Source organism: Neovison vison, chromosome 4 (assembly GCF_020171115.1).
Source record: "Neovison vison isolate M4711 chromosome 4, ASM_NN_V1, whole genome shotgun sequence".
NCBI lineage: Eukaryota > Metazoa > Chordata > Mammalia > Carnivora > Mustelidae > Neogale > Neogale vison.
The window spans coordinates 156065615-156092998 of NC_058094.1; the positions used below are offsets into that span (position 1 = coordinate 156065615).

General features: G+C 38.6%; 1 protein-coding gene across 1 annotated transcript; it reads right to left on the reverse strand.

The window, feature by feature from the left end:
• Window positions 1-1136: 1136 nt before the first annotated feature.
• On the reverse strand, window positions 1137-27384 carry STEAP4 (STEAP4 metalloreductase). Its single transcript, XM_044245976.1, has 5 exons — window positions 27291-27384; window positions 9098-9555; window positions 7727-8254; window positions 6204-6368; window positions 1137-4148 (listed from the first exon to the last, which is right to left on the reverse strand). Exons 2-5 carry the CDS (start codon window positions 9551-9553, stop codon window positions 3864-3866), a joined length of 1434 nt encoding a protein of 477 aa, XP_044101911.1. The 5' UTR covers window positions 9554-9555; window positions 27291-27384; the 3' UTR covers window positions 1137-3863.

A 27384-nucleotide genomic window follows, 5' to 3' on the forward strand; every position in this document is an offset into this window, starting at 1 on the left:
CTCGTCCTCCTCATTGTAGTCTTCTTACTTGCTCTTATCTGGGGGTTCAGGGGGTTTCGGAGGGAATTGCACTGTGTGCAGCTTTCAGTATGGTGTGTCCGTGGGAGGAAGGGAATTCAGGAGCCTCCCCAGTTGCAATCTTGGCCCAGAATGCTCAGGGCTTTGGCTTGAGCTTGAGGAAAGGCAGTGCTTAGGAGAAGAACTAACACTCTCTCTTCCTAAATTTCCCTGAACAAATCTTTAGAAGAGTAGAGGATTTTTCTACATTGTAGTTTTAACTCATTATAGAGAATTGGAGTCGGATCCTACAAGGGTGTGTTTGGAGTGTGAGTGTGCAATGGACAGGTGGTGTGGGTACTGGTTCAGGGGATGGAGAATAAAACCAGCTCTTTGACTTTGGGAGGAGGCCCAGAATCTTTTGGGTTCCTAGAGGTTAAATTCATTATACATTTTCATCATTATCATGGCTCTTCTGTAGTCCCTGAACAATCAATGCATGAAGAGATTTTAGTGCAATTTCTAACTGAAGTGGCTTTTGAGTAGGGGCTTTTCTGTTTGCTTCTTGCTTTCTCCAGGTTGCTAGCCTCTATTTATTTATCAGTTTTTATCTTGCTTTTGAAAGAACGATCATGCTCATGAGGGCTGAGGCTGTCCAGTTGTGCAGGATGTTTGATGTTTGCTCTGCAGGTTGAAATCCAACCTGAAGTCAGTCCATTAGTGAAGTGAAGTCAAGTAAAGTCATTAGCTCCATCCTGGCAGCATCTACGTGGAAGAAGGAAAGGTTTTTTTTTTTTTTTTTGGGTCTATTTCTTACCAAAGTCCAGTGTGGGATAATAAACCCCTCCCCCTGCTTGGCCAGCCAATGCTCTCCCCTCTCTGAGGGTGAAAGTGAGGCACAGAGGATACTGGAGTGTACCCACTGCTGAGCTCAAGTATGTCCTGGATGAAGCCACAGATCTGTTAATGTGCTTTTAAGCTCATGTGCTGTATCTCCTTTTCCTTATGCCTGAAGGGAGGTATTTTTACTTCCAGACAGGAACTATTGTGATTTAAAACCTTTTAATCTCTCTCTCTCTCTCTCTCCCTTTTTTTGCAATGCTGATGAGTCAAAACTGGAATTAAACAAAAGTGGAACACATTTTTAAAATAATATTTAATGAGTACAAATTGACAAAAGCAGTCATCATTTACCATGGGGAGAACATACAAAAATAAAAGTTTTGTGAGCTTAAAAATTTTCCTAGAATACAGTGCAGTTTAGTCTAAGTTTTTTTGTTTGTTTGTTTTTTGTTTTTTTAATAGAGAACAGGTTGGTCCTGTTAAAAGGAAGTTCACTACCCCCATCTGTTCCAAACTCATTCTTTCCAACCCTAGGTAAATGGGAGGAGTCTGCTGTGTTAGGAGGATCAAGTTGGTTTGATGGTTTGATGAGGAAGGAGCTTGAGAGGGACAAGGGGAGGAAATTGGCTTCTCTGGTCTACTGGTGGGGCTTGGAGCCCTTGTGGTTGAGGCTGAGGTCAGGGTTGCCAAGGCCTTGTTACATTAAAACCACTGGAGGCATTTTTCAACTTCCATTGAAGAACGTTTGATGGCTTTTATAAACTACCCAGGCAGAACATTTTTACTAGGGTTATAAAAGTAGAGTTTTACTCTAGGTGGGATTTTTTTTTTTTTAACCTAAGTGTGGAATTTTCTATTTTAATGATGAACTATGGCCCAGTAAAAACTCATCACCAAAGAGCATGGTTAACCCCAGAGGCTTTCTTTACTTCAACCTGGGTAGTATTTAATTTTGAAGCAACCATTCTCTAGACAACAAGCAGGCTCCAACCCTGGAAGACTTGGCCATTTTGCACAAAATGGAACGGATGAGTAGTAATGTTTTCCCTGTCTTTCCCCCTCATGCTCTAGGGTCAGCACCATATAACCCAGCTCTGCTCATGGTTTTCCAGGTTTTTTGTAAACTTGCTTAGGTGGATCAAGGATAAATTAATGGAGGATGTGTTCTGTGTTCCTTCTCAGTGAACACAAACTGATATAAAACCCAAAATCTGTAAAAGGTATGATGAAACCAACACCCTCATCCAATGGCAATGAAATCGACGAGGTCAGTTTAGGAGTAATTTGGCAATATATATCAAGTGTGATTAAGAGTTTCTTAATTTTGTAATCCCAGTTCTTTGCAAGTATTCTAAGGAAATAATTTAAAATATGGAAAATTATTAAGTGCTAAGATATTCTCTGAAATGTTATTTGTTTTAGTAAAAAAAGATAGATATAACCTACATGTTTAACTGGTGCAGGGGTTAAATAAATGCCCATTTGATGTAATATATTGCAGCCACTAATAATACATGCATACCATGTAAGAGAACAAAACCACTGATATATTAAGTGAAAAAGGAAGGATGTAAAATTGAATACATAGTGTAGATGAAACTATTATCAAAAAGTTTTGTAGAGAAATAGCCTGGGTGGTGGGTGATGTTTTCATGTGTTTTAATCATTTTGCATCACGTAGCATATATGATAATAAAAATTAAAAAAAAAAGAAAAAAGAAAAATAGATGGCCTTTATAGAGCAGACAGAAAAATGTCAATCCCAAAGGCTTTTGGTTATTTCGGTTTGTGGAAAGAGGGTGCTTGAGGCTCTTCCAGCTCCATGCATGAGCCAGGAAGGCTAATCCTGCTGAAGGTCATCTTAGAAATGGCATAGTCAGCACAGGAAAAACAGAGAAAACCACCCTACATTCCAGCAAAGATTGGAGAAAGAACCAAGTCTCATATTTCAGCTACTGTTCACACCTTTCTACTCTAAGATTTTATATAATTCTCTCATCTATGCCTGGGTCAAACTTACTCTTTCATTATTCACCTAATTTTACTGCTTAAAATTATAATAAGCCCTGAAAAATTACAGCAGCTACTTTTTTAATGCTAGAAATCCATTTCATAGATGATTAGTACTGAACAATATATTTAGAATATGCTATTCAAAAATCATACCACAATACTGAAATCATACAAAACCTAGTAGAGTTCAACTTTATAATGTTTATTTAGCTTGCTGTCTAAAATTCTGGCTTATTTCAACTTTCTGTGCAAGGGCTTTTATTTTGCTTATTGTACATTGAAAAATGACAAGTGGCTATCTCTCCATTTGAACTCAATCTTCCCTACACCTATTCCTTGTAGAGGAAGAATCTTATAACAACGGTAATAGATTTGCATGTATTCAGCCCATGGTTACTTTCCATCAATGGTGATATTTTTGTTGTGTTATGAAATAGTTCTCCACAGTACCCATCCGGGTTGGCAAAAGCAAAATTGAAGAGCACTTTTCACTATAGAATTCACTATGGCAATACTTAGGATCACCTTCACTTAGAAAGAACAGTAAGAAAGATTCTCATTCCTTTTACTTCATTTGACCCCCCCCCCCCCGCTTTTTTTTTTCAGACATATCTCAGAAAGCCTTTATCAGTGGCCACCATCTTACTGTTTTCCTTTTCATTGCACTCAGCCCTTGAACCAGAGAAGGAAGTTGCATATATTTCTCCTGGATTTTGCAAGACATTAGGTCATGCATGTTAAAAAACGAAACATAACAAAACAAAAAAAACACTTTAGTGTGAAACCACAAAGCTCACTGTTACCTCAGCCCACTTTCTCTGGGACGAAGAGAGGCAGGGACCTACATAGATTCATCACTAACCTCCAGATTAAATGGTGTTCTAGTCCTGTCTGTCAATTTCTCAAAGTCAGGCAACAGTTCCTTCTCTGTTAACAAACTTCAAACCATGGTGGGAGAAAAATGCTTTCTTAACTGTGCCCATTACATAGTCTTCTCTAAATGTACAATACTAGAGCTGGGAGTCCAGGCAAATTGAACTTTGCTTTAAATGTTGTCCATTTGATGTTGGTTTTGAGGTCCTCTCCCAGCCCTGGCGGATTCGTGTGAGGGTCTTGTCTATACACGGCAGGATGAGGATGAACTTGATCACCAGCACAGAGCAGGGAATGATGAGTGCTATCACGTAGGCAGAAGGAAGATACCATCTAAGACTTGAAGGACTGAGGAATTTCTTCCCGCCGTACACCATGGTGTGGGCTGTGCATAAGATCAGGGTCAGATAACCCAGTTTGGACTATATAAGCAAGAAAAAAATATATATACATCAACACTGTACTTATATTTTAAAGTGAAACACTCTAAGCCAATGAAGGATATTCATTACCAACCACAAATATTTGACATCTGAAATATTTAGAACACTCTGCTAAGTACTGGAGAAAGCATTAACCTTCCTTTGGGATGATAAATATTGCATTAAAAGAAAGAAGATTGTGCTTACTAATGATATGGTGGTTTCATCCTTCAAAATGATTTTATTTTTTTTTAATTTTTTTAAAGATTTTATTTATTTTATTTGACAGAGATCACAAGTGGGCAGAGAGGCAGGCAGAGAGAGAGGGAGGAGGAAGCAGGCTCCCCGCTGAGCAGAGAGCCTGATGCGGGGCTCAATCCCAGGACCCTGGGATCATGACCTGAGCCAAAGGCAGAGGCTTTAACCCACTGAGCCACCCAGGCACCCCCAAAAAGTTTTTAGAAGGATGTATAGTTGGCATACAACATCATCTTAGTTTCAGGTATACAACATCTTGATTTGGCAATTCTATACATTTTGTGCTGTTCACCACGATAAGTGCAGGCACAAGCTGTCGCCATACAATGTTATTACCATACTATTGACTATATTTCCTATGCGTACTTTAATTCCCAGGATGGGCAATCTAGGTGAAGGGGATTAAGTTGGTTTCATCTTAACCTGGCTGGGGATGGGAAAGTTTGTTAAGTGTAAACTCTTCTCAGTTAGAATAAATAATATACCTTGATTTCTTCCCCAATGGTAAAACTCTTTCCTTGATCAACTTTTCTGGAGGCCAGAGATGAATAAGTTACAGTATGTCCTCAAGAAGTACCACATTTGGGGCGCCTGGGTGGCTTAGTGGGTTGAGCCGCTGCCTTCGGCTCAGGTCATGATCTCAGAGTCCTGGGATCGAGTCCCGCATCGGGCTCTCTGCTCAGCAGGGAGCCTGCTTCCCTCTCTTTCTCTCTGCCTGCCTCTCTGTCTACTTGTGATTTCTCTCTGTCAAATAAATAAATAAATAAAATCTTTAAAAAAAAAAAAAGTACCACATTCGTTTGTTACTGACTAAAAGCAGATGCTAGCTAATTTCTATTGCAATAAAGAACAATTAGCAAATTCACTTTTATTTGCTTGTTTTGTCCTAAATTCTAAAGCTCAATGTTTATTTCTGTCTTAATGCCTTGACTAAAGGTGTTAACATGAGAAAATGTTGACTGCACTTGTTCTTTGGGAGAAACTGCAAGACTTTTGAAATTCAAATAGTTTTATAAAATCCAAATCTAATTTCAGTTACTAATGGTCTTTTCTATTATTATCCTGGTTCACAACAAGCATGCATCAGAATAATCTGGAAGGCTTGTTAAAACACAGTGTTGGGCTACACCTGCAGTGTTTCCGATTCATTAGGTCTGGGTGGAGCCTGGGGATTTGTGTCTCTAATAAGATCCCAGCTGATGGTGAGGTTCTAGGCACCACACTTGGAGTATTACTGGTCTATAAGAATGATAACTAAGTGGCTTTAGTGAGGTATCTGGTGGTTGATACGTGGGAAACAACCATTTTCCCCCTTACAGACCAACACTGGGTCTGGTATGATTACAGTCTAACATAGCTTGCTTTGATGGTTTTAAACTTGAGTTTAGTATATGCCCTTTTATACGAATATGTATCAGTACAGATGTTAAGGTTGATTTTCAGAAGTAGAAATTTTGTCTTTGGGTCTCTTCACATTGCATCTAGCACATTCCTACACACAAAGTTTAATAGTATTGGTATTTTTCACTCTCTCCTCTGACCTGTGGCTCTGGGAGTAGGCAGTGATCTTGGCATGTGATGTCCAGCTAGGAAACAAAACTATTATGGTATGCCTTTTGGTACCAGAGTTTAGCATTTTCTCACTTGAATTTGGTTCAATTGCTATTTTTGTGACATTTCTAGGGAAGTGAAGGAGCAAAATGAAAATTTATGCATAGTAAGAGAGAAAAATGAAAATATTTGTAAAGTCAGAATTATTTTGCAATATAAAGGAGATTAAATATTAGAAGTCCTTACCTGGACAAATCGGAATTCTCTCCAGTTGACCATGTTGCTAACTGATGGCAAGGAAGTGATTCCCAAGAGGACGAACAGGAAAAATCCAAGGATCCCCAAAGCTATGTACGAATCATTAAGCCAGGCAGTAGTGGTGCTAAATGGATCGTCTGTCTTGGCTAGTGCCTAAGAAAAATTAAAAGCAATTTTTAAAAATTAATTTTTTTTACAAACTGCCCAAACTTTTAAGGGGACTGAAAAATACTTCTGCAGGGTGTATTGGCTCCCAATGAATTGTATGTATTTCTTAATAATCACTTAAAAATAGCTGTAGAGAAAAATACACTTGGAAATGATATTTCTTGGTAGAAATAGTAATTGGTTCTGCTGGGACTTTATTATAATAGTTGACTCTAGGAGTTGTGTAGAAAGTTTTAATTGACCCTATAAATTCTAAAACAAAGTAAACATTTACTTAAACCTTCTTTACCATATGGTTTCTCGTTCCCCAAGCAAAACTCGTTGTTCTCAAATGATTGTATCGGGACTCTGTTTTTCTGCTTTATATGCTGATTATTCACACACACAAAGTTTGGGTTCTTTCATGTTTATTTTTGTCGTAATACAGCATTAAGTCTGTTATACCACAGATTAAAAAAAATCAGGCCCTTAAAATGGGACTCCTACCCAAGAACTTCCCGTGTATTTGTGAGGGAAATAAATGTAGAGAATTCCACAGAAGTCCCATCAATGAGTTATCGACTCATAAACTCTGAAAATGCAGTAAGATTGATCAAAACCAATTATTTCCAAACTAGAATGGATGGATAGCACTTCCTCTGGGACTGCTTTAAAACTCTCTGAGCTGATTCTCTCTGCATTTTTGACTATGCAGAAAATAGTATTTGACATTTGCTCAGAATTGTTTAGTTTTCTGGTTATTGAGGATGGCTCTCTGCAAGTCAAACATTAACGAAGTTATAAGCACCCTTTTGTGAATTTGTTTACCTTCCTGTGACACAGGTTTGAACAGTCCCCTTACTTAGAAGGTAGTTGTTGTTGACTTCCAAAAGCAAGCAGCATGCATAAAAATAGAAGCTTGAAAACACATTGGTTTATGTTTTTTGACTGTACACCCTCCCCAAGGAATTCAAGTAGGTGTTTTTAGGTTTCCTGAGCCCCCAAATCTGTCAGTTTGCCCGTAGCCCTATGAGTCCTGGGAATGCACATCTGGATCCAAGTGAACCTGGAAATCTAACTTTCATTCTCAATAGTTGTATAATGTCTCAACAGCATTAATTAAAAAACAAAAAAAACAAAAAAAACAAATCAAAAACCAAAAACCAAACCAAACCACCACCACCACCACCACCAACAGCAACAACAAAAGAGAAAATAACCAAAACCTGACAGGAGCTCTAGTACTTTAAAAAATAAAGATGCTTAGGAGAGAGCAATTTTCTATAATTGTGAAATGGAATATGATGTAGCAAGACTTCTCTTTGATTTAAGGAACTGGAGAATGCAAATGAGTAAAGATTTACCTGGGTAATGGTTCTGTTTTTCAGTGTCCATCGTACATAATAACGAATAGGAATCACAAGTGTGTAGAGGACATGAAGGAAGGCAAATCCCAGTGCCACCAAGCCAAGCTGCTTTCTGCAAAGCATCCAGTGGTCAAGCCAGTCTGGGAATCGGCGGTATTTTGTCCCTCGGTACAGTTGCAGAATGGCAGCAATAACACCAGGGAGGTAAACCAAGGCAAGCAATGTAAGTGCTGCTATCGGAAAGATACGATTTGGAATGGAAATAGCCAAGCGAAATGTGCTGTCTTTATTGCCATTAGCATAAGGATAGAGTATGTCTCTTATAACGCAGTAGAAAAAGAAGAAGACACACAGAATAGCAGACAAATAGAAGGGGAGCTTCCACATTGGAAATAGTTGCAGGGGGTAGTTTTCAATTTCTTTGGCTGCCAGGAGAGATCCTTGATCCAGTGGAGTAAGTCCAAGAGTACGAACAACATCCATCACTCTTTGCTTGGCTTTGCTGTCGTTTCCACAGACAAACACCTGGGTTAAGAATAATCAATTAAAAAATAATGAAATAATACTCTTTCCTTTGGGCATTACTTTGAAAGTCTGTGTAAGCACCATGCCGAACAAGAAAACAAGAACATGCTTTTCAGACAAGGGCATGGACACAGTATGTTTTAAACTTGGACAAATGTGCTGGATGGTTAAGTACCAGGGTTCAAATTGAGAGTGGTTCTAGGCATATCACACTGATACCATAGGACTTGGTTCTCCACAGGGTGAATGGTTTTTCTTCTGTATTCATGGGTGCTACAACACTTACGGATTATGTTTAATCTCCATGAATAAATGGAACCAGTTTCATATAGTGTTATAGGAATGGAAAGGTTATCCATCAACAGTCTGTTATTTTTTAGTATGTGCATGGAACCTGATGTCATTGGGTTCCATCAGACTAGAAACTGAGAGTGCTGACAATGAGGAATAAATCACAACATCGACTACTTTACTTGGTTAAACCCAAGAAAATTATCTGCAGCACATATTAGCAAATGGAAATGTTTAGTTGGTGTTTTATTTTGGAATTCTGTTTTGGCATCTTTGAGGTAAGTGTGCATTAAAACATTTGCTTTTTTTTTTTTTTTTAAGATTTTATACATTTATCTGAAAGAGAGACAGAGAGAGTGAGAGAGAGCATGAGTGGTGGGGAGAGGGAGAAGCAGACTCTCCGCTAAGCAGGGAGCCCAATGGTGGGCTCAGTCCCAGGATCCTGAGATCATGGCCTGAGCCAAAGGCAGAGGCTTAACTGACTGAGCCACCCAGGCACCCCAAAACCTTCACCTTTTAAAGATTGAGTGTAAATTAATAATTTAACCGTACCTGCCGATTTGCATCCAGTGCTCCAGACTGGAGAGCCCAGGCTGAGATGGTATTAAATGCTTTTACCACGTGGGCTCCTGGCAGCAACTGAGCGAGGTACTCTGCATTAGATTCCGGATACTGATCAATTTTGAGGTTGTTGCTGATGTCGACCAATATTTTTCCTTTGAGCACCTCAGTTAGTTCCTTGAGAAAATCATAATGCTCTCTGTGGACTGCTAAGATTATGATGTCTGATTTCTGGGCTGCTTCTAAGTAGCTCAGGACCGCTGCACCGTTGGGCAGCAAACTGGACTTCTGTGGGTTTCTACTTCCAAAAACAATAGAATAATCACACTGGAGCATTCTGAGTGCCAGTGATCTTCCAAAATCTCCAGTTCCAAAAATACATACAGTCTCTTGCTTTTCTGAAGAATTCATAGTAGAAGGAAATGCACCTGTAGAAGTCTTTTCCATACCTGAAAGATAATAACAGAAATAGCCAACAATACAGGAATGTTCAACATGGAAAAATTATTGTCATATATATTCTCATATGTGTCTGATTGAAAAAAAATCACTAGTCAAAAACTTCTTCTGTTGGATAAAGAGATGCAGTGAAAAATCAGGACACTTGTTGTTGGATGCTTTAAACTACGGATATGTGTTGCAATGATACCAACTTTGCCCAACACCTAACAGTTCCAAGTGTTCTCAGAGCAAACTCTAGCAAAGGATGCACTAGTAAGGAAACTGTAGAGCAATTTCTTTATGTTTCATGATACAAAAATTCCTAAATAAAACATCAGCAAACAGAATCCAGCAGCTTGTTAAAAGAAAATGGACATTGATCAAATGGGGATTATTCTAGGAATGTAAAGATGAGTTCTGTAAACTCAGTATTAGAAACTCTATTAATTTAACTTGCCATATTAGAAGATTTAAAGAGAAAAATAGTCATGTTTGTGGATGCTAAATGGGCAGATGTTAAAATTTGACATTTATTTTTGACTCATAGTTTAAAAAAAAAAAGGAGTAGACAATTATTTCCTTAACATATAAAGTATCTCTTTCAACCTAAAATCTAGAATCAAACTTAAAAGAGAATTACCAAAAAAAAAAAAAAAATTCCAGAAACCTCCCAATAAAGCCATAAACCAGATGGGCCATAAGCCAGACAAATGTATCTGCTTTGACCACCTTATTTTATTGTTTGGAAATTCTAGCTAACACAACTAGACCACAGAAAAAAAATCTGAGGTATAGAAATTCAAAAAGGGTTGTGGGTGATGAAACTGTAGTCTCAGAGAACTTGTGAAAGTCAACTGAAGAAGAACCATATATATAAAATCAATCCAGGATCTTGTTAAGGAGCCCAATTAATATCAATATTCTTCACATACTAAAAAAAATTAGTTTGCAAATGGACTCTACTTAAAGCTGTAGCAGAATAGGGAAAATATTTAGGAATAAACGTAGCAAGATAACAAGACAGGTACAAGATATATATGAAGAAAAATATAAAATTCCCTTAAGACCCAGAGAAGGTTTATGTAAATCTAAAGGTACAGCATGTTCTTGGATGGGCTGATCAACTTTATGCTGCTCTCAGTTTTCCCTAATTTAATTTCTAAATTCTGAAAAACAAAGTAATGAATAGAGAACTAGTTCTATTGAATATTGTTGAATTTATATAATTTTTAATTTATCTTTATAACAACAAATTATATGTTATCTTTATAACAACAAATATTGTTATAAAGCATGTGAGTTACCTTTTTATAAAGCTAAGGGGCACCTGGGTGACTCAGTGGGTTAAGCCTCTGCCTTTGGCTCAGGTCATGATCTCAGGTTCTTGGGATCGAGTCCCACATCAGGCTCTCTGCTCAGTGGGGAGCCTGCTTCCCACTCTCCCTCTGCCTGCCTCTCTGCCTTCTTGTGATCTCTTTGTCAAATAAATAAATAAACTCCTTAAAAAATAAATACTATAAAGCTAAAATAATGAAGTAATATGGCAGTGTCACAGGAATAGAAAATGTTCAGTGAAATAGTAAAAAGTACAGAAATTGACCTCTGCATATATGATAAAGATGTCATCTCAAGTCAGTGAGAAGAAGGTTATTCAGAAGCAAATATTGGGACAGCTAAATGGCCAATTGGGAGAAAAAGTTGAATCTACATATCATACTCCTCTTCAAAGGAAATTTAAAATATGTTAAAGATTTAAATCATGTCTGTCTGTCTGTATGTATGTATCTACTTATGTATCTCTTGTTTTTAAAGATTTTATTTACTTATTTGATAAAGACACAGTGAGAAAGGGAATACAAACAGAAGGAGTGGGAGAGGGAGAAGCAGGTTCCCCAGCAAGCAGGGAGCCCGATGTGGGACTCGATCCCAGGACACTGGGATCATGACCTGAGCTGAAGGCAGACACTTAATGACTGAGACACCCAGGTGCCCCTGTATCTATATATCTTAAGTAGAACTATAATAAAACTAGAAGGAACTATGGAGAATTCTTTTATAACTTTAGAGGGAAAAGGCCTTTTCTATACCACACATCCCTGAAATTGGTAAAGAATAAAGGGATAAACAAAAACACAAAATATCTCTCTCAACCTGAAATCTAGTATCTAAATTAAAAGTAAAAATTGTCATATATATTACATAAAACTGTGATTTCATAAAAATAAATAATACCTACAAAGCAGAAACCATTGTAAGCAAAGTCAGAAGATCATCAACAAAGAACAAAAAATATTTTTAACTCCTACAAATTAAAAAAAACATCGCCCAATAGAAAATTGGGAAAAAGATATAAGTTGATTTTCATCCTAAGGTGATATAATATAGTAAAAAAAATCTTAATCTTACCCAAAATAAAAGAAATGCAAATTAAAACTGAACTGAAATATTGTTATAAAGCATGTGAGTTACCTTTTAAAAGCTTTTGAAATTTAAATTAAAGACAAATGAAATAAAAATTCTCAAATTCCTATGGTCCAATAATATAGATTAGGTTATTCTGAAGAACATTATTTTTTTATTTCAGTAATGAATTTTTCTCAAAAAATTATTTATTTTAAATAGCATTTATCTTTTAGTGTAAATTTTCAGTTAACCTTTTCCTTTCTTTCTTTTCTTTTTTTGGTCTCTTTTGTTCAGTAATGTATCCCCAGTGCTAATAAGAGCACTGACTATGATGGAAAGGGCACTCCTTGACAAAATTTGTTGAGTGATATTAGAAAGGTGGAATGGAGGTGTTGGAAGGAGCTCTTTGCTCTGTGTGCCAGGCACAGTGTAGGACACATAATGAAGAGAAGGGTGAGTGATTAAAGTGTAACCACTGGGAAGAATAAGGGAGAAGGAAAGAAGTTGGGAGGATGTTGTAAAGACATTGCTTCTATCACCCAAATGGCTTTAAAAAAACCGTCAGTGAATTTGCTGTGAAATTGAAACCAGATGTAGTCACTATTCAGTTCTTACATGGTGGATTTCATGCCAATTGTAGAGCACAGGAAGCTCACACCTTTTTAATGGGATTTCAGAAATTTGCCCTTTCCATTGTAGCCTTTGGAAAATACCTATATTCTTACCTGAGCTTATCGAAAGGTGTACCTGTATCATAAGCAGACCATTTAGAGCTTTGTACGTAGTGAGAAGTCATGGAAGAAATGGACAGGAAATATAAGACTACCCTGTACTTTCACTGAAACTCTTTGAATAATTGGTTGAATCACCACAGCTGAGTCATTTGTAGAACTAGCTAGTGAGGGACAGCCTGCACTGAGTCAGAGAAGGGCATGAGCAAGGTGGGGGAATGCCTGAAGAGAACACCGAGCCTCTCCTATGGAAACATAGCTGGGTCTTTCCGAAATTCTCTGTAGCATCTGCCAATGCAAACTACTTTAACAATTTATAATATAAGTCACTACTTTTGTAATAGAAGCTGCTAATCTGTTCATACCTACTTGTTAGAACTCAAATTCTCAAACTGGTGAATGATGGCTTCATTATTATGAATGTGTTCAAAGAATGTCGGTTGGCTGACTATCCCCTCACTTTTTTTCCAGCGTTTCCCCCTCATATATTATTTTTCTCTCTCTTTTATTCAGACAGACATTTGCAAGTAAAAATAAAGATATGATAAAGTTACCAGTGTCCTTTAATGGGATGGATGCTATCTTTATTGACATATTCTCACTGGGATCACCTGAATCGTTGCAAACAGAGAGTCCAGACTTTACTTTGACAATTTGGCCACTACCTTAATTTATTCTGACCTGTCATAACCTTTTTTTTTTTTTAAATGGAGACGTTAACTAAACAGCACTGTTTTTTTTTGTTGTTGTTGTTCCAGCTCCTGCTGGCACGGTCAGTGAGTCTCTCATGTGTGAGACTCTTGATGTCTCCATTTCATCATCTTTCAGATGAGAGATTAGTAGCACCTGCTTTGGAGACATTGTGTGGATTAAATGAATTAATGTATATTTTGTTTCTTTTGGCGGGGGGTGGGGAGAGAGGTAATGGGGTGGGGGGGCGAGGAGAGAATCCCAAGCAGGCACCCCTTCCAGCGTCAAGCCCCATGAGGGGCTCGATTTCACAACCCTGAGATTATGACCTGAGCCAAAATCAGAGTCAGATGCTTAACCAACTGAGCCACCCAGGTGCCCCATGAATCAATGTATCTTAAAACATTTCTTGAGACATAGTAAGTACTTAGTAAATGGGCTGTCATTAATAGATTATTCAAATAATCTAGTGATTTTCTAATTTTTCAATCTGTTGATTACCTAATTAATGTAACCTTTATATAAATTTTATAAATTAAGGGTTAATTATGCTTCTTTAACTGAATATTGGAAATAGATAAAATTTATCTGAAATAACATTCAATAATTCTTAAGAAGTTTCTACTTTCCCCACTTATTTCTTACAAATGAAACCCTATAAGAAAAGACTTTAGAACATATGAGTTTATCAAAACACAGATGTATAAACAGCTCAAGTGTGAATTTCTCTCATTTGTAATTCTTACTCATTTTAATTTTTCCCTCTTAAAATGCAGCTTGGCAATCCAGTGTAACACACTTGGGCTGTTATACCAACCACTAAAATTGTTTTCAATTTCTTAAACTTTCACACACTTCACTGGGCAAATTATAGGTACAAAGACAGTAAGGGAATATTAAAATATCACTGATTGACTTAGAAAGAAATAGAGTCATTCCATTGGGCAATTAGTCCTTATCAAGTTGTTGAAGTTCTAAGGTTGATAATTTTGTTGGCGACATCTTGAGTTCTTCAAATCCTCCGCGTTCTATTTCTGGTCATTGGGTAGTAATCGAGATCTGCTGAACTTCCATTGCCTAACAGAGGTCCACTTTGGGGACCCACATCTTGTGTTTCTGGATTCTTGTCCCGAGACTTTTCAGATACCCATACCTGCTTAGCATTCAGGCATGTATGACCCGTGGGGCCACCACAGACCAATGGAGAATAGGAGTCCATGAATAAACAGGTGCTTACACTTTCATCATCTGGCACTCAGTTCTGACACATTTTTTTTAAAGATTTTTTTATTTTATTTATTTGTCATAGAGAGAGAAGCGAGAGCAAGCACAGGCAGACAGAGTGGCAGGCAGAGGCAGAGGGAGAAGCAGGCTCCCCGCCAAGCAAGGAGCCCGATGTGGGACTGGATCCCAGGACGCTGGGATCATGACCCGAGCCGAAGGCAGCTGCTCAACCAACTGAGCCACCCAGGCGTCCCAGTTCTGACACATTTTATAAAGCTCCTCAGAAAGCCCCAATGGAATAGAGCACCACTCCTCTATAGGGGTGGCCGACTTAATATTCTCTCCTGTGACCTTTCTTATGATCCGAGTGAGAGCCCTTGCCTCTCACTCCTGCTCCTTGGAATCACTTCCCTGGTAAACCATTTGCATTGCAAACCACTGTCACCAGCTCTGCTTGCAATTCAACCCAGGACAAGAACAACATTTTTGTTGTTGCTATTATTATTGTTGTTATTTTTGTGTGTGGAAAAAGAAAAATGATCAGACCTCAGTTCCCATAACTGGGATGATGAAATAACATGTAAAAAATAAAAAAGTTGGTAATTCTTTGGAAGAATTTCATTCTGAACTCTCGGAAAAAATTCTAATAATAGGAGTTCATAAAAATGAGATGTATGCATAATCTAAACCGCAAGGGAGATCAAGTTGAGGGTTCGTCTTACAGTAAGTACTATGTAAATAAGGAAGTTACGCCTATTTCAGACTATTTGTAATTCAAAATAGCTCCCATGTGTAAACATGGATTTATGGAAGTAGTGTAAGATTTCTTATGCAATGACTTAAAAAAAGTTTCCCAATCCTATTTTATTCTTAGATGTAGGAAGATGGAATAAAGAAAATAAGAAAGGTGGTACACAGGAAGCAGAGTTACTAAGGGAAAGGGGGTTCAGATAGTTAAAACATAGCAGGGCAATTTCTTTTTCCTTCTGCTCTTTACAGACCTCAGTTCTGTAACAGGAAGCATAACAAGAGTACCTCTGGACTGGAAAATCTCCAGGACCGATTTTGCGTCTCCTAGAGAGGCTGGTGGAGACTGGGGCCAACATAGGTAAAGTGATTACACCTGATGTTCATATAGATTAAGAGACTGATAACCAACAACGCAGATGCAAAGATGGCAAAGATGACTTTGGAGAAGTGTGTGTGTGTGTGTCTGTCTGTGTCTGTGTCTGTGTGTGCATGCGCGCATGCATGCACGTCTGTACATGGCCTGGGGGGAATCAGGTGTGGGTCATGTAGATCCCACCCCCCTTGGTCTGCAGATCCCACCCCAGGCCTGAGGCGGCCTTCTTCTGGGACATTCCAATGAAGCATCCCATGAGGATGTTAGCACTTGTCTGGCTTTTGCGGTTTACTTCTGTCACTTCCCAGAAGTCAGAGATTAGAGAGGGTCCCAATTTAGGAGAGTTCCAGCATGTGAGAAACGTGGAAATGTCCAAACAAGAAAACAAAAATCGCATATTTTAAATGTTTATACTTAATAAATTAGTGCTACTAACAAAAGACTCATTTTATTTGAAATAATTATAGATTCACAGGAAGTCTTAGAGATAGTACCAGAGGTTCCTGCGAATCCTTTGTTTGCTCTAATGGTTACATTGTACATAGCTATAGAGCAAAGTCAGAACTGGGAAACTGACATTGGTGTAACGGGTGCGGATCGGATCGGATCGTTCTATGTCATTTTATCCCAAAGGTAGGTTCGTGGATCCACTGGGGGCAATCAGGATGCAGAACTATTCAGTGCCACTCCATCTCTGCTCTCCTAACCCCTGGAAACTATCCATCTGTTGTCTCAATCTTTAATTTTGTCATTTGGGGAAAGTTTTATAAATAAAATCACACAACATGTGACCTTTTCACACAAAAAAATTTTTTTTTTCACTTCCCATAATGCCCTCGAGGTCCCTCCAAGCAGGTGAGCCTATCAGTTGGTTCCTTTTTCTTGTCGAGTAGTGGTCCACTGTACGGGCTCCTTCATTTGTTTCTTTTTTATCTATATGCCCTGTTCGGTGAAAAGTCATCTCATCTTGGCCATTTTCTAGTTGGATTTTTGTTTTTTCACTGTTGAATTTTTGTTTATTCTAGATATGAGGTCTTTGTCAGATACATGGCCTTCAAATACTTCCTCTAGCTATGTAGCTTGTATTTTCATCATCCTAACAGGGTTGCTGACAGAGCAGAAGTGCTTAATTTTGATTAAATTTAATATATTGCCTTTTCTCTTTTATATATTGTGCTTTTCATTTCATATCTAGGAATTCCTCACCTAGGCTTTAGTCCTGAATATTTTCTCCTCAAAACTTGATAGTTTTATATTTTACATTTAAATCCATTATCTGTTTTGAGTTAATTTTTGTATAAATTCTGAGGTTTAAGCCAAGTTCATTTTTTCCCTACGAATATCTAATTACTTCCCTATCAGTTGTTTAAAAGACCATCCTTCTTTCATTGAATTGCTTTTGTACCTTTTTCAAAAATCAGTTGCCATACACATGTGGCTCTATTTCTGGGTTCTCTATTCTGTTCCATTGATAATGTGTCTACCCTCTGTCAATGCTATGTGGTTTTGATGACTTAAAATTAGGTAGACTGATTCTTCTCACTTTATTATTTTTTCATTTTTCAGAATTATTTCAGAAATTCTAGTTCCTTTGCCTTCCCATAGAAGTTTTAGGATAATCTTGTCCATAGCTATAAAAAATTGTTTATTTTAAATGCTTATACTTAACAAATCAATGATTTTTGGCATATTCCAAAAATACAATGCAGCCTATTTGGTTTGTTTAGGAGATAATCACAATCTTTATTATGATATTAATTCATGTCAAAGCATAGTAGCAGTGTATAGTTATCTAATAAATAGATATTACAGTTATCTAATTACAGATATCTAATAAATAGATAATACAGTTATCTAATAAATCTAAAGTTGTATAATGGACTTCTTTTCATCCTAAGCAGTATATTTCTGTATATGCATAGCCCTCTTTTGGAGAATACATCAAAATAAAATTTTAAAACCCCTGTGTATCAGTAGCAAGAGAGCAAATTGACCTTTCTCCCTTCTCTTTGCCCTGGAAGAGACCCTATTCATCATTCCTCTTAGTAAGAAGAACAGGAATCAACAACCCAACCATGCCACTTCTGAACGGTGGATATTTTCTTGTCTTTTTTTTTTTTTTAAATGGGCCTTTTGTTTCCCCTAATGTGTTCAGAGAGTGAAGGGGAAAATATGTAAATATTTATGAATATAAGACCACTTGTAAAAATGGGAAGAGGAAAGAAAATCCCCCCCCTCCCTCTCAGGTGCAGATATACCTGAAAGGAAAAATCAACCTCCATGAATCCTCTTACGTTTTTTTATTCTGAGAAATTTATAGAAAATACAAATTAAGGTAAATTATTTTGTATAAAGATTCAAACTTAGTTATACATAGTATTATATTGTTTTTCAGTTTACTCAATTTTACATTTTTAGACAAATTAAAATTCAAAAAAAAATTCTTTCTCTAAAATGGTTTGGAGATAATCATGAAAAGGACTATAAAGATAAAACTATCATCATAATGCACAATTTGGGGTAATAGAAATAGTGTCCTGGGAACCATAAAGACTATAAGTAGGCAAAGCAGAAACTCTTTATAGAATTTGGTTTGGGTGGGAATGCAGGAAGAGGGGTTATGATGGTGGTACAGACAGTGAGATGTCTCCCTGTCACTCTTTCCAGACTTTTGTCCAACCACCAAAGCAACTTCTTAGAATCACTAAGGTTTATAAGATGCAAATACCACTACCAAGGGTTATGCTAGAAACCAGTGCTTCTCAATCCTGGTGGATGGTAGAATCACAAAGAGAACTTGTATAAAATGCAGATGACCAAACTCTTGGACACTCTCAGTCAACTGGTCTAGGGTAGAGCAGAGGCATTTTTTTTCCCTCCAAAATAGCTCCCCCAGATAATTCTACTATTGAGCCAAAATTGTGAACCATTGTCCATTTGTTAGCTTTCAGTTAATGGCCTGCTACAGTGGTTTTCTTCCCTGGCCACACATTAAAATCAGCTAGGTAGATATTTAATGCTAGGGCCTTGCCCCCTGAGATTCTGAATCAATTGGTCTGAGGTAGAGCCCAGACATCTGTATTCTAAAAACCAACCAACCACAGAAAACAAACAAACAAGAACAACAAAAAACCCCAACCCAAACAAGCAATCAATTTCGAAGGCGCACCCAGGACTGAGAACCACTGCAAATGAAAAAAGATAAGGCTATCTTTTTTGGAGAGGGATGGTAGGGAAGGAAAAGTCGGAGAGAAAGCAGGGTGTTGATGAGGTTGTAAGCGGTTGCAGGAACATTTCACCTGCTTTACCACAACTCTTTCCACAAAATAGTCATTGGCTGAGTCTGAGAGGCAAGAATTCATATTTTTATGAAAACCAGAGGGAAGAATGTGTATGTAGTCCCCACAGGAAAGAGAATCAAGGGAGTCAGTCTCAGGGCTTGGTGTCAGACTTCAGGAAGGTTTTGCTCTGTAACTGCCTCAAGGAAACCCTGACAAGTAGTTCTCCATGAGCCACAAAGTCCTTTGGGTCAAATCCCCCCACCGATGTCCTAGAGTACTCCTGAACACTGATTCTCACATAGGGCCACACACTCCCTCCTTTATCATTTGGATGAAATCACTATTAAAGATAGTCCCCACTTAAGAATTCACTTTGAATCCTGAAATGATTGTTCATCCAAGATGTTGGATTCTTCCACAAGTAGTGCCCCCACTGGACTCGTACACTTCCACTGGGGTCGTAGCACACAAATCCAGTGATCTGTCTTGGCTCCTTCCGGAGAGCTAGAGTATAAAAAACGCTTTTAAACTCTGTAAGATGTGACATGATTTTTCATTTTAATTTGAGAGCTGTAAATAGGGACTTTTTTTTTTTTACTTCTTCCTTCTGTTTTATTATTCCTTCTGAATTTTGACCTGAAAGCCCTACATGACTTGACAACATATCTGTAATGAGCTGAAACCCATCTATCAAGTATTTCCTTTCATCTCAAGGCATAGGGGCAGGAGGGAGGCAACGGTGCCAGTCTTTGTGTGATTAAAACATTTGTTTTAATATATCCCAGGGACAAATGGAAAGCAAAAAAATAGTTTTAAAAATTTAAAAGCTTCCACTAACACATGAACTCATCCAATTTATTCGCTGAGCTATTTCTGTATTTAGTGAGATCAAGGTTCTTCAGGGAAAGCAAGCATATCCACATTTAAGCCAATATCCTTTTCTGACAAGTATATATTACTGCAGTAAAACCAGAAGACTTTGACCTAAAAAGACCTCTGATTGCAGTTTATGAAAAATGTAACATATCTACGATCAATGGATTTTTCTACTAATTGTTTGTTTGACATTTAGTTTTCAGTGTCTATATGTTATTTGAAAATATAATAGTGTATTTCTTATTTTAGCCTCTATATTAGAAGTACCTCACTTAGTGATAGTCACAGACTAACATATCTAGCATCTAATGCATTTAATCTAAATAACCAACTGCAGGTTGGTTACTGAAAATCTGATAAATTATTTCATTTATTTTGTAAGAAAATGTTATTGATCTCATAGCAACCAAGTTTACTGATGATTTGGTTTTTTGCTAGCCAGTAGAATAATACAAAAGGAAACAGTAATCTTAACTTGTATGGTTTGATGAAGTCACAAGAGCATAACTAAATCTAACCTTCACATTTATGTTCTTTTTTTTTTTTTTAAGATTTTTTATTTTATTTATTTGACAGAGAGAGATCACAAGCAGGCAGAGAGGCAGGCAGAGAGAGAGAGAAGGAAGCAGGCTCCCGGCTGAGCAGAGAGCCTGATGCGGGGCTCGATCCCAGGACCCTGCGATCATGACCCGAGCCGAAGGCAGCAGCTCAACTCACTGAGCCACCCAGGCGCCCCCACACTTATGTTCTTATGGGTAAATATACTTCTTCAGGAATTGCTAGTAACTAGAACCAGCTATGGCCTGTGCCATAGCTATAATGATACTGTTAGTAACATTTTACTACCACCCAATGAATTACCAAGACAGCAAGGAGATGCAGAACTCTGTTATCTATTTTAATTGTATTTTAAAAGAAAAATTATTTATTTTTAATTTAAGTTCTTTGTGAAATTCTAGTTCATCCAGAAATCTTATTAATACATGTTTCTGCATTTAGATCTCAGTGCATCTGTTGGGATAAATGAAGACCGTATTCTGACTTCCTGGCCAAGAATTTTATCATGTAGGTTCATTATCCGCTGACTAGGATATTTAGTTCATTTGATTAAAGCCTGAGGCTCATGATGACAAGGTCAGGAATTCAGTCTTGTCTGAGTTAATTTGCCTTGACCTCTATTTACCTTCTAAATGCCGAACAACTTCTTAGGAATCTGTAGTTCACCAAAGATTCAGCATCAGGACAGAACCTGGACTGCCACCAACAGAAAAACAGCTCTGTCTCACTGATTACGTGACATTTGGCTCGTAAAGGCTACATGAGCATTTGCTTATTGGATACTTTGGTGATTGCAACAACCCACTTAGTATTCAGTGTCAGTTAGTGGGTTTTGCTTTTTCTAGGTCTACTCTGGCCAGAGACATTGAGATTTGATCATTTCCATTTTTTTTTGTATTGAAAATTTTATTGATTTATATGCAAGTGTAAGAGACAGAGCATGCCAGAGAGACCACCAGAAGTGGGGAGAGGCAGAGAGAGAAGGAGACACAGACTCCCCACCGAGCAGGGAGCCCTACTTGGGGCTCGATCCCAGGACCTGGAGATGGTGACCTGAGCTAAAGGCAGAGTTAACCCACTTAGCTACTCAGGTGCCCTTGATCATTTCAATTTTGAATGAATGTTGTTTCAATAAATTTCCTATGAATAGTCACTTATCTTCGTATTGAGGCCACTAAAAATTATCTGAATATAATTATCTGAATTGCCAAATTAGTTTTGGGGTAGAGGAGTTTTGCTTTGGATCTGATCCCACTCTGAAGTCCCTGCTGATGAAACTCATTCTGCTTCACATTATCTATCTTCTTATCATTTGTTAGAAATTTCCTGGGGCTGGGGCACCTGGGTGGCTCAGTTGGGTGAGTGTCCAACTTTTGGTTTCCCCCTGGGTCATGATCTCAGGGTCATGAGATCAAGCCTGCCTACTTCCCTGCCCCTGCCCCCCTCAGGCTGTGTGCTCAGCATTGAGTCTGCTTGAAATTCTCTCCCTCTCCCTCTGCTCCTCCCCCCAGCTCTCGAGTGCAGGTATTTTCTCTCTCTCAAACACATAAATAAATCTGGGAAAAAAAAAAAAAAAAAGAAAGAAAGAAAAAATCTCCTGGGAGTGATTTACACATTCTTAGGAATATAGTCTCTATCTTTGGGGTATCATTTTCTTTTATTTCTAAGCTGGCTCTCAGAGGCAAGGACTCCTCAGTGGCCATAGTGCTTCTGATGTTTGCCAAGACCCATCAGCTTGAGCTTCAGGCAGGATCTGGCCTTGCAGACTTTCCTTGGCTTACTCCAGGGGACAAAGTGCTCTTGAAACTCCTTCCCCTTTCCTTTTGTTATACTCTAATATACAAGCTTGAGAGCTGTGCTAATTTAAAATATTTATTTAATGAGACAGCAACTTTTTAAAATTCCTTGGTTTTCAATCTCAGCTCTTTTCAATGGTATGGTTGGAGACTGGCTTGCCAGGTGAGGTCTTGAAATCAGCCATGGTAGGAGTTTCCACACCACAGGAATCAGCAAATGCTACAAATCAGGACTTTTTCTTTTTTTTTCCTTAGAGAGTCCTTTACCAGCACTCCACTGGCTTTTTCCCTCCCTCTTATCCCCTCTCCTTAAGAATGGCATGTGATCAGGGAAATTGGAAAATAATTTGGCTGATAGGATGATACACTTTCCCAGTCCTGTCTGCAATTTAGCCCTAAATCTCTTTCCTTAGGAGCCTCCCTTCTCAGAAAGCTCCTAGGCTTTAATGAAAACAGGGTCCATGTTGGCTCCCTTTACCCCGGCAAAGGGCCCACACCCTCTCTGCCCCACACATGGAATGAACACAATGCTGTCTGTGAATCTGATCCTTCTAGACTCCTGCTTCCCTTAGGGAGACAGAAACAGGAACATCTTTGTGAATTCCATCCCCAAACACATACATTCCCATTTTCCAGATATGCTTCAAGAATGCACAATTGGGGATCACACTTTGGGAAAACTAGAGGCAACTGGCACCTTTCATCATTAACTGAATTGAACCACTTGCCAACCTGTGAACTGCTTTCACCTCAACATCCTTTCCTTTCCTATGAAGAAACAACTGGGAGTTCTTTTGAACTGTTCACTAGGCTTTGTATCTTATGCCATGCTTTCAGGTATTAAAGAAGGGTTAACATGTTTTACTTAAGTTAAACTAATTAAAACCGTTAAGAATTCAATATTCCAATTTTCATGACCTCAGTTAAATGCTGTAATCATATTATATCACTCCTTAAAATGAATTAGACTCTAAAGTATTATAGTTATAATTTTTTTTAATGAAACTTACCCAGTATAGCAACATAATAAGGTTACTAAAATTAAGGTTAATGAGAAGAAACACTAAGGTTCCTGCCAATTTCTTCTTTCTTTTAAAAAATAACAACTCCCACCCTTTGTTTTATATGTACTGTACGGTACACAGCAAGCTCATGCTTCTCCTCAAATGGCAAGCAGTTGAACTCTGGACACTTTGACCTTAGGTAGTACAGCGTAGGGGGCATCCGGGCTCATAACCCCCTACATCCATGAGGGTTCATGTATTCCAAACTTCAGAATCAGTTTGATCAATATCTTGTGGGGTTTCATGTTTTCAGTAAACTTTGTGAACAGACTGTCTGTGCCAGGCACCGTGCCAGGCTCCAGTCTTGGGGAGGATGTAGACCCAGAATCAAACTGCTCTAATGTGACCTGTAAGGACCCAAGCACAGGAAGGTGCACAGTGGACCCCATGTTAAAGAATGGGAACTAATTTACCTAGGAAACAGGACAAGAAAGTATACTAAAGTCTGTGCAAAATGACTTCAGCCACTGTTTAACTTGGGTTCAAAGCTGTTTCCACACTGTATAAAAAGAGCAGGTAGAGGTGAAACACGCAGAATCAGCATGGACTGTGAAGTGCCCCCTTGGATTTCCAGCATTAGTGCCAACATCACTGGAGACCTGACTGGAACCCCCTGCGATTTTTCTCCCTTCAGTATTTGGCACTCAGGCAAAAGAGACACAACCCCTAGTTTGTGTTCTAATAATCTATGAAATGTGATATGCAATGACATTGCTACCTCTTAGTTTCTTTTTTTTTAAATTATAATTCCTAACTTTTCAAAATTACCCTTTGCCACATTTTTTTCCCTTTTAAGTTGAAAAGTGGACTTTACTTTAGCCTGGCATTAGGATGGTTCATACAATCTACATTTAAAAGAAACATATTTCTCTCAAAATAAGTTTGTAGAAATATGTGACTGTCAAAGTACAATGTGGTAAGAATCTCACACATGGTGTAATAAACTCTTCTGGGAGTTTATTGTGGAGATGCATTTGGATTAGGGTGTCAATGTCCTGCCTAGTTAGAGTGGAAATACTTCTGGTAGAGTAGTGCATTTTTTTTTTTTTTGCAGTTATGTATTTCTGAAAGATGATCTTCAAACAGTACACCCAATCTTTGTTCTCTTTTCCTTAATGATTTTGGAAGAACAAATTGTTTAGGGATATAGGCCAAGTATGTTTTCTTATCATGCATTGTTTTGTCTTTTTTTTTTTTTTTTTTAAGATTTTATTTATTTGAGAGAGAGAGAGCATGAGAGAGAAGGTCAGAGGGAGAAACAGACTCCCCCTGGAACTGGAGCCCGATGTGGGACTCCATCCCTGGACTCTGGGATCATGACCTGAGCCGAAGGCAGTTCCTTGACCAACTGAGCTACCCAGGCACCCCATCATGCATTGTTTTGAGCATTAATTATCCTTACTTGGCTTTATTCCTTCCAGAAGTGATTTCTTGTCAACAAAAGAACAAGTGCGAATTCTGAACATTTCGGAAATGTCCTAAAAGTCATTCAAAATATCTTGAGTAGGTTTAACACATCATGCAGAACTGTTCAGAAAGTCTTAATCATTAACTATTGACTCATATTCTTTGGATTTACAAAGAACAGAGTCAAAGAGGTGACTTCAGAGCTCTCGTCTTTGTAAAGTCTAATTTCTGTCACTTCTTGAGGAACTGTAACTTCAAAAAAACCCTCCCACCCAGACAACTACATTATTCATAGCCTGTGTAGAGTCTCACAGTAAGAATTACAGGTAGACGTGGTGCAGGCACATGGCGAATGACCTCCCTCTTGGAGGACAACCCAGAGGAAACAAGGTACAAGATACTCTAGCAAGTCTTCAAGTTTGAAAGGTGATTAGGTACATAAATTTGACAGTGGCTTAAGTCTTCTTAAGATTTTAGTCTTCTTAAGATTTTAAAAGGAAATGATTTTTAAATAGCAGTTGACAAAAGATCCGAATGACTTACAAAGAGGACCAGATGGTGAGGATCATGAAACATTGGATTGTGTTTCTGTGGGAGACTGCAGAATCAGCTACTTGGGAGATTTTAAAAGGAGAATTTATGTCCTTTTAATAATGGCATTAACAATGGTAGAGTGACTAAGGGTGGTCCTTCAGGAGACAGGGAAGAGCAAAATGACTGCCCAGCATTGCTTCAATTTTAAAATTCTCTGATATATGGATCTATTTTTCTTAAAACTGTGCAGAACAAGGCTCAAGGCCCAGAGTTTTCAATTTATTAACAGGCTTATAAAAATGTATTTCGCTACTTCTAACACCAGTTAGCAAGCTTAAGCCAGGCACAAATCAGGAAATTATTCTCAAGTTAGGGGTTAGGTCTTATAAACATTAGTTTTTGAACTTGCAGTTTCTATATGAACTTCAGCAGGACCATAAACATTGCCGATGGAGAAAGTGCTATGACCCAATTTCTCTGTACACATGTACCATTTACTTTACAACCTCGAAGCCTGATAAATAGGGGAAAGCTTCATCCCATTTTCTGGGTTGGCAATGTTTGCCATGCAGGTAAGATACACACAGGTGGAATTTCATTCTGTGCTAAATCACAGCATTCTGAAAAACTCGGGGCCTTGCAAAAGGCCATATCTCAAAAAAGTTACTGCTTCAAATAAATGTGCCATTTTATAAAATTACACCTACTGTATCAGAAAAAATGTTCTTTCATGTGAGTGACATTTATATGACTGCCATTTATAGGGAATAGGACATTCTCACATTGCATGGCTGAAGAATGGTTTTCAAAGCTGAGAGTAGGGGCACCTGGGTGGCTCAGTCGCTAAGCATCTGCCTTTGGCTCAGGTCATGATCCCAGGGTCCTGGGACCCAGCCCCGCATCGGGCTCACTGCTTGGCGCCTGCTTCTCTCTCTCCCACTCCCCCTGCTTGTGTTCCTCTCTTGCCTGTCTCTCTCTGCCAAATAAATAAATAAAACCCTAAAAAGAAAGAAAGAAAGAAAGAAAGAAAGAAAGAAAGAAAGAAAGAAAGAAAGCAAGCTGAGCGTATTCTCTGAATGAGAAATGTGGCAGATGTCTAAGATACTTGTATGCGAAGAGATGCTCCACAACTGGGTACTCTCCCCATAAAAATGAAACTCGCATTATTATGAAGAAAGCAATCACTTGGCTATACTTATTGCATTAATGAGATTTTCAATATGTTTCAAGCCAGCAAGCATCCTTGGTCATGGATTTTCACCTTGTTAGATTTAGAGTGTGGGACTGCATGGATCATCTGGTCCAACAGCCTTTTGTTTTACGAATGTGGAAACGGAGGCAGAGGTGGTGAACTGCTAGTTAGATTGAGCAATAGACTTCTTCAAGTTCCCTCCCCTACTCTCCATCCAATTCACATTCATTACAGTCATCTTTTTTAAAAAATTCCTAAATTACCACCGGGGGGGAAAAAACTACCTTCTAGCTGCCTCTGGACAAACAAGGGAAACCAGGCTGTATTTATTCTTCTCAATAAATTACTTGCAAACGATATTTCTCTGGAAAAGCAATCGATAAATTTCAGAAGGAGATTTTTAAGTTAAGATCAAGGACGGAAGTGTTGCAGATCTCAGGACAAATTTCAGCTCTTGGTGAAGATCTGAGACTGCGGAGATTGCCAAAACCACATTCTTCCAGGCTCCCTTCTGGGTGAGCGGCACAAGATTGCTCTTGTCGAGAAGTAAGGCACCGAGAGGAATACAAACCCTAAGCCTTCCACCTTCGGGTTTCTCGGCACCCTCGGGTAGAGATGAGCGAGAAAACTCCAGGAAGCTAGATGCTTGCTGCATTGCTTAACTCAACGCGCGACACCCTTGGATGGTCTTTCCTGGAGAGGGGCGCAGGGGGGCGCGGCAGGGAGTTCGCCAGCACCTCCTTCCCGGTGCGAGCTGGCGAGGGAGTGAGGTCCTGGAAGCAGGGGCTCGAGCTGGGCTGAAGCAGAGAAGGGAGCGGGGCAGCGTGGCGAAAGGTACGAGGCAAGAGCGGCGACGGGACCCACCTGCTGGGAAGTGCTTGGGAGGCGAGGCGGCCGGGGTCACGCGCAGCTGCGGCTCAGTTCAGAGCTGCGGGTGGCGCCTCTCGAAGCTATAAGA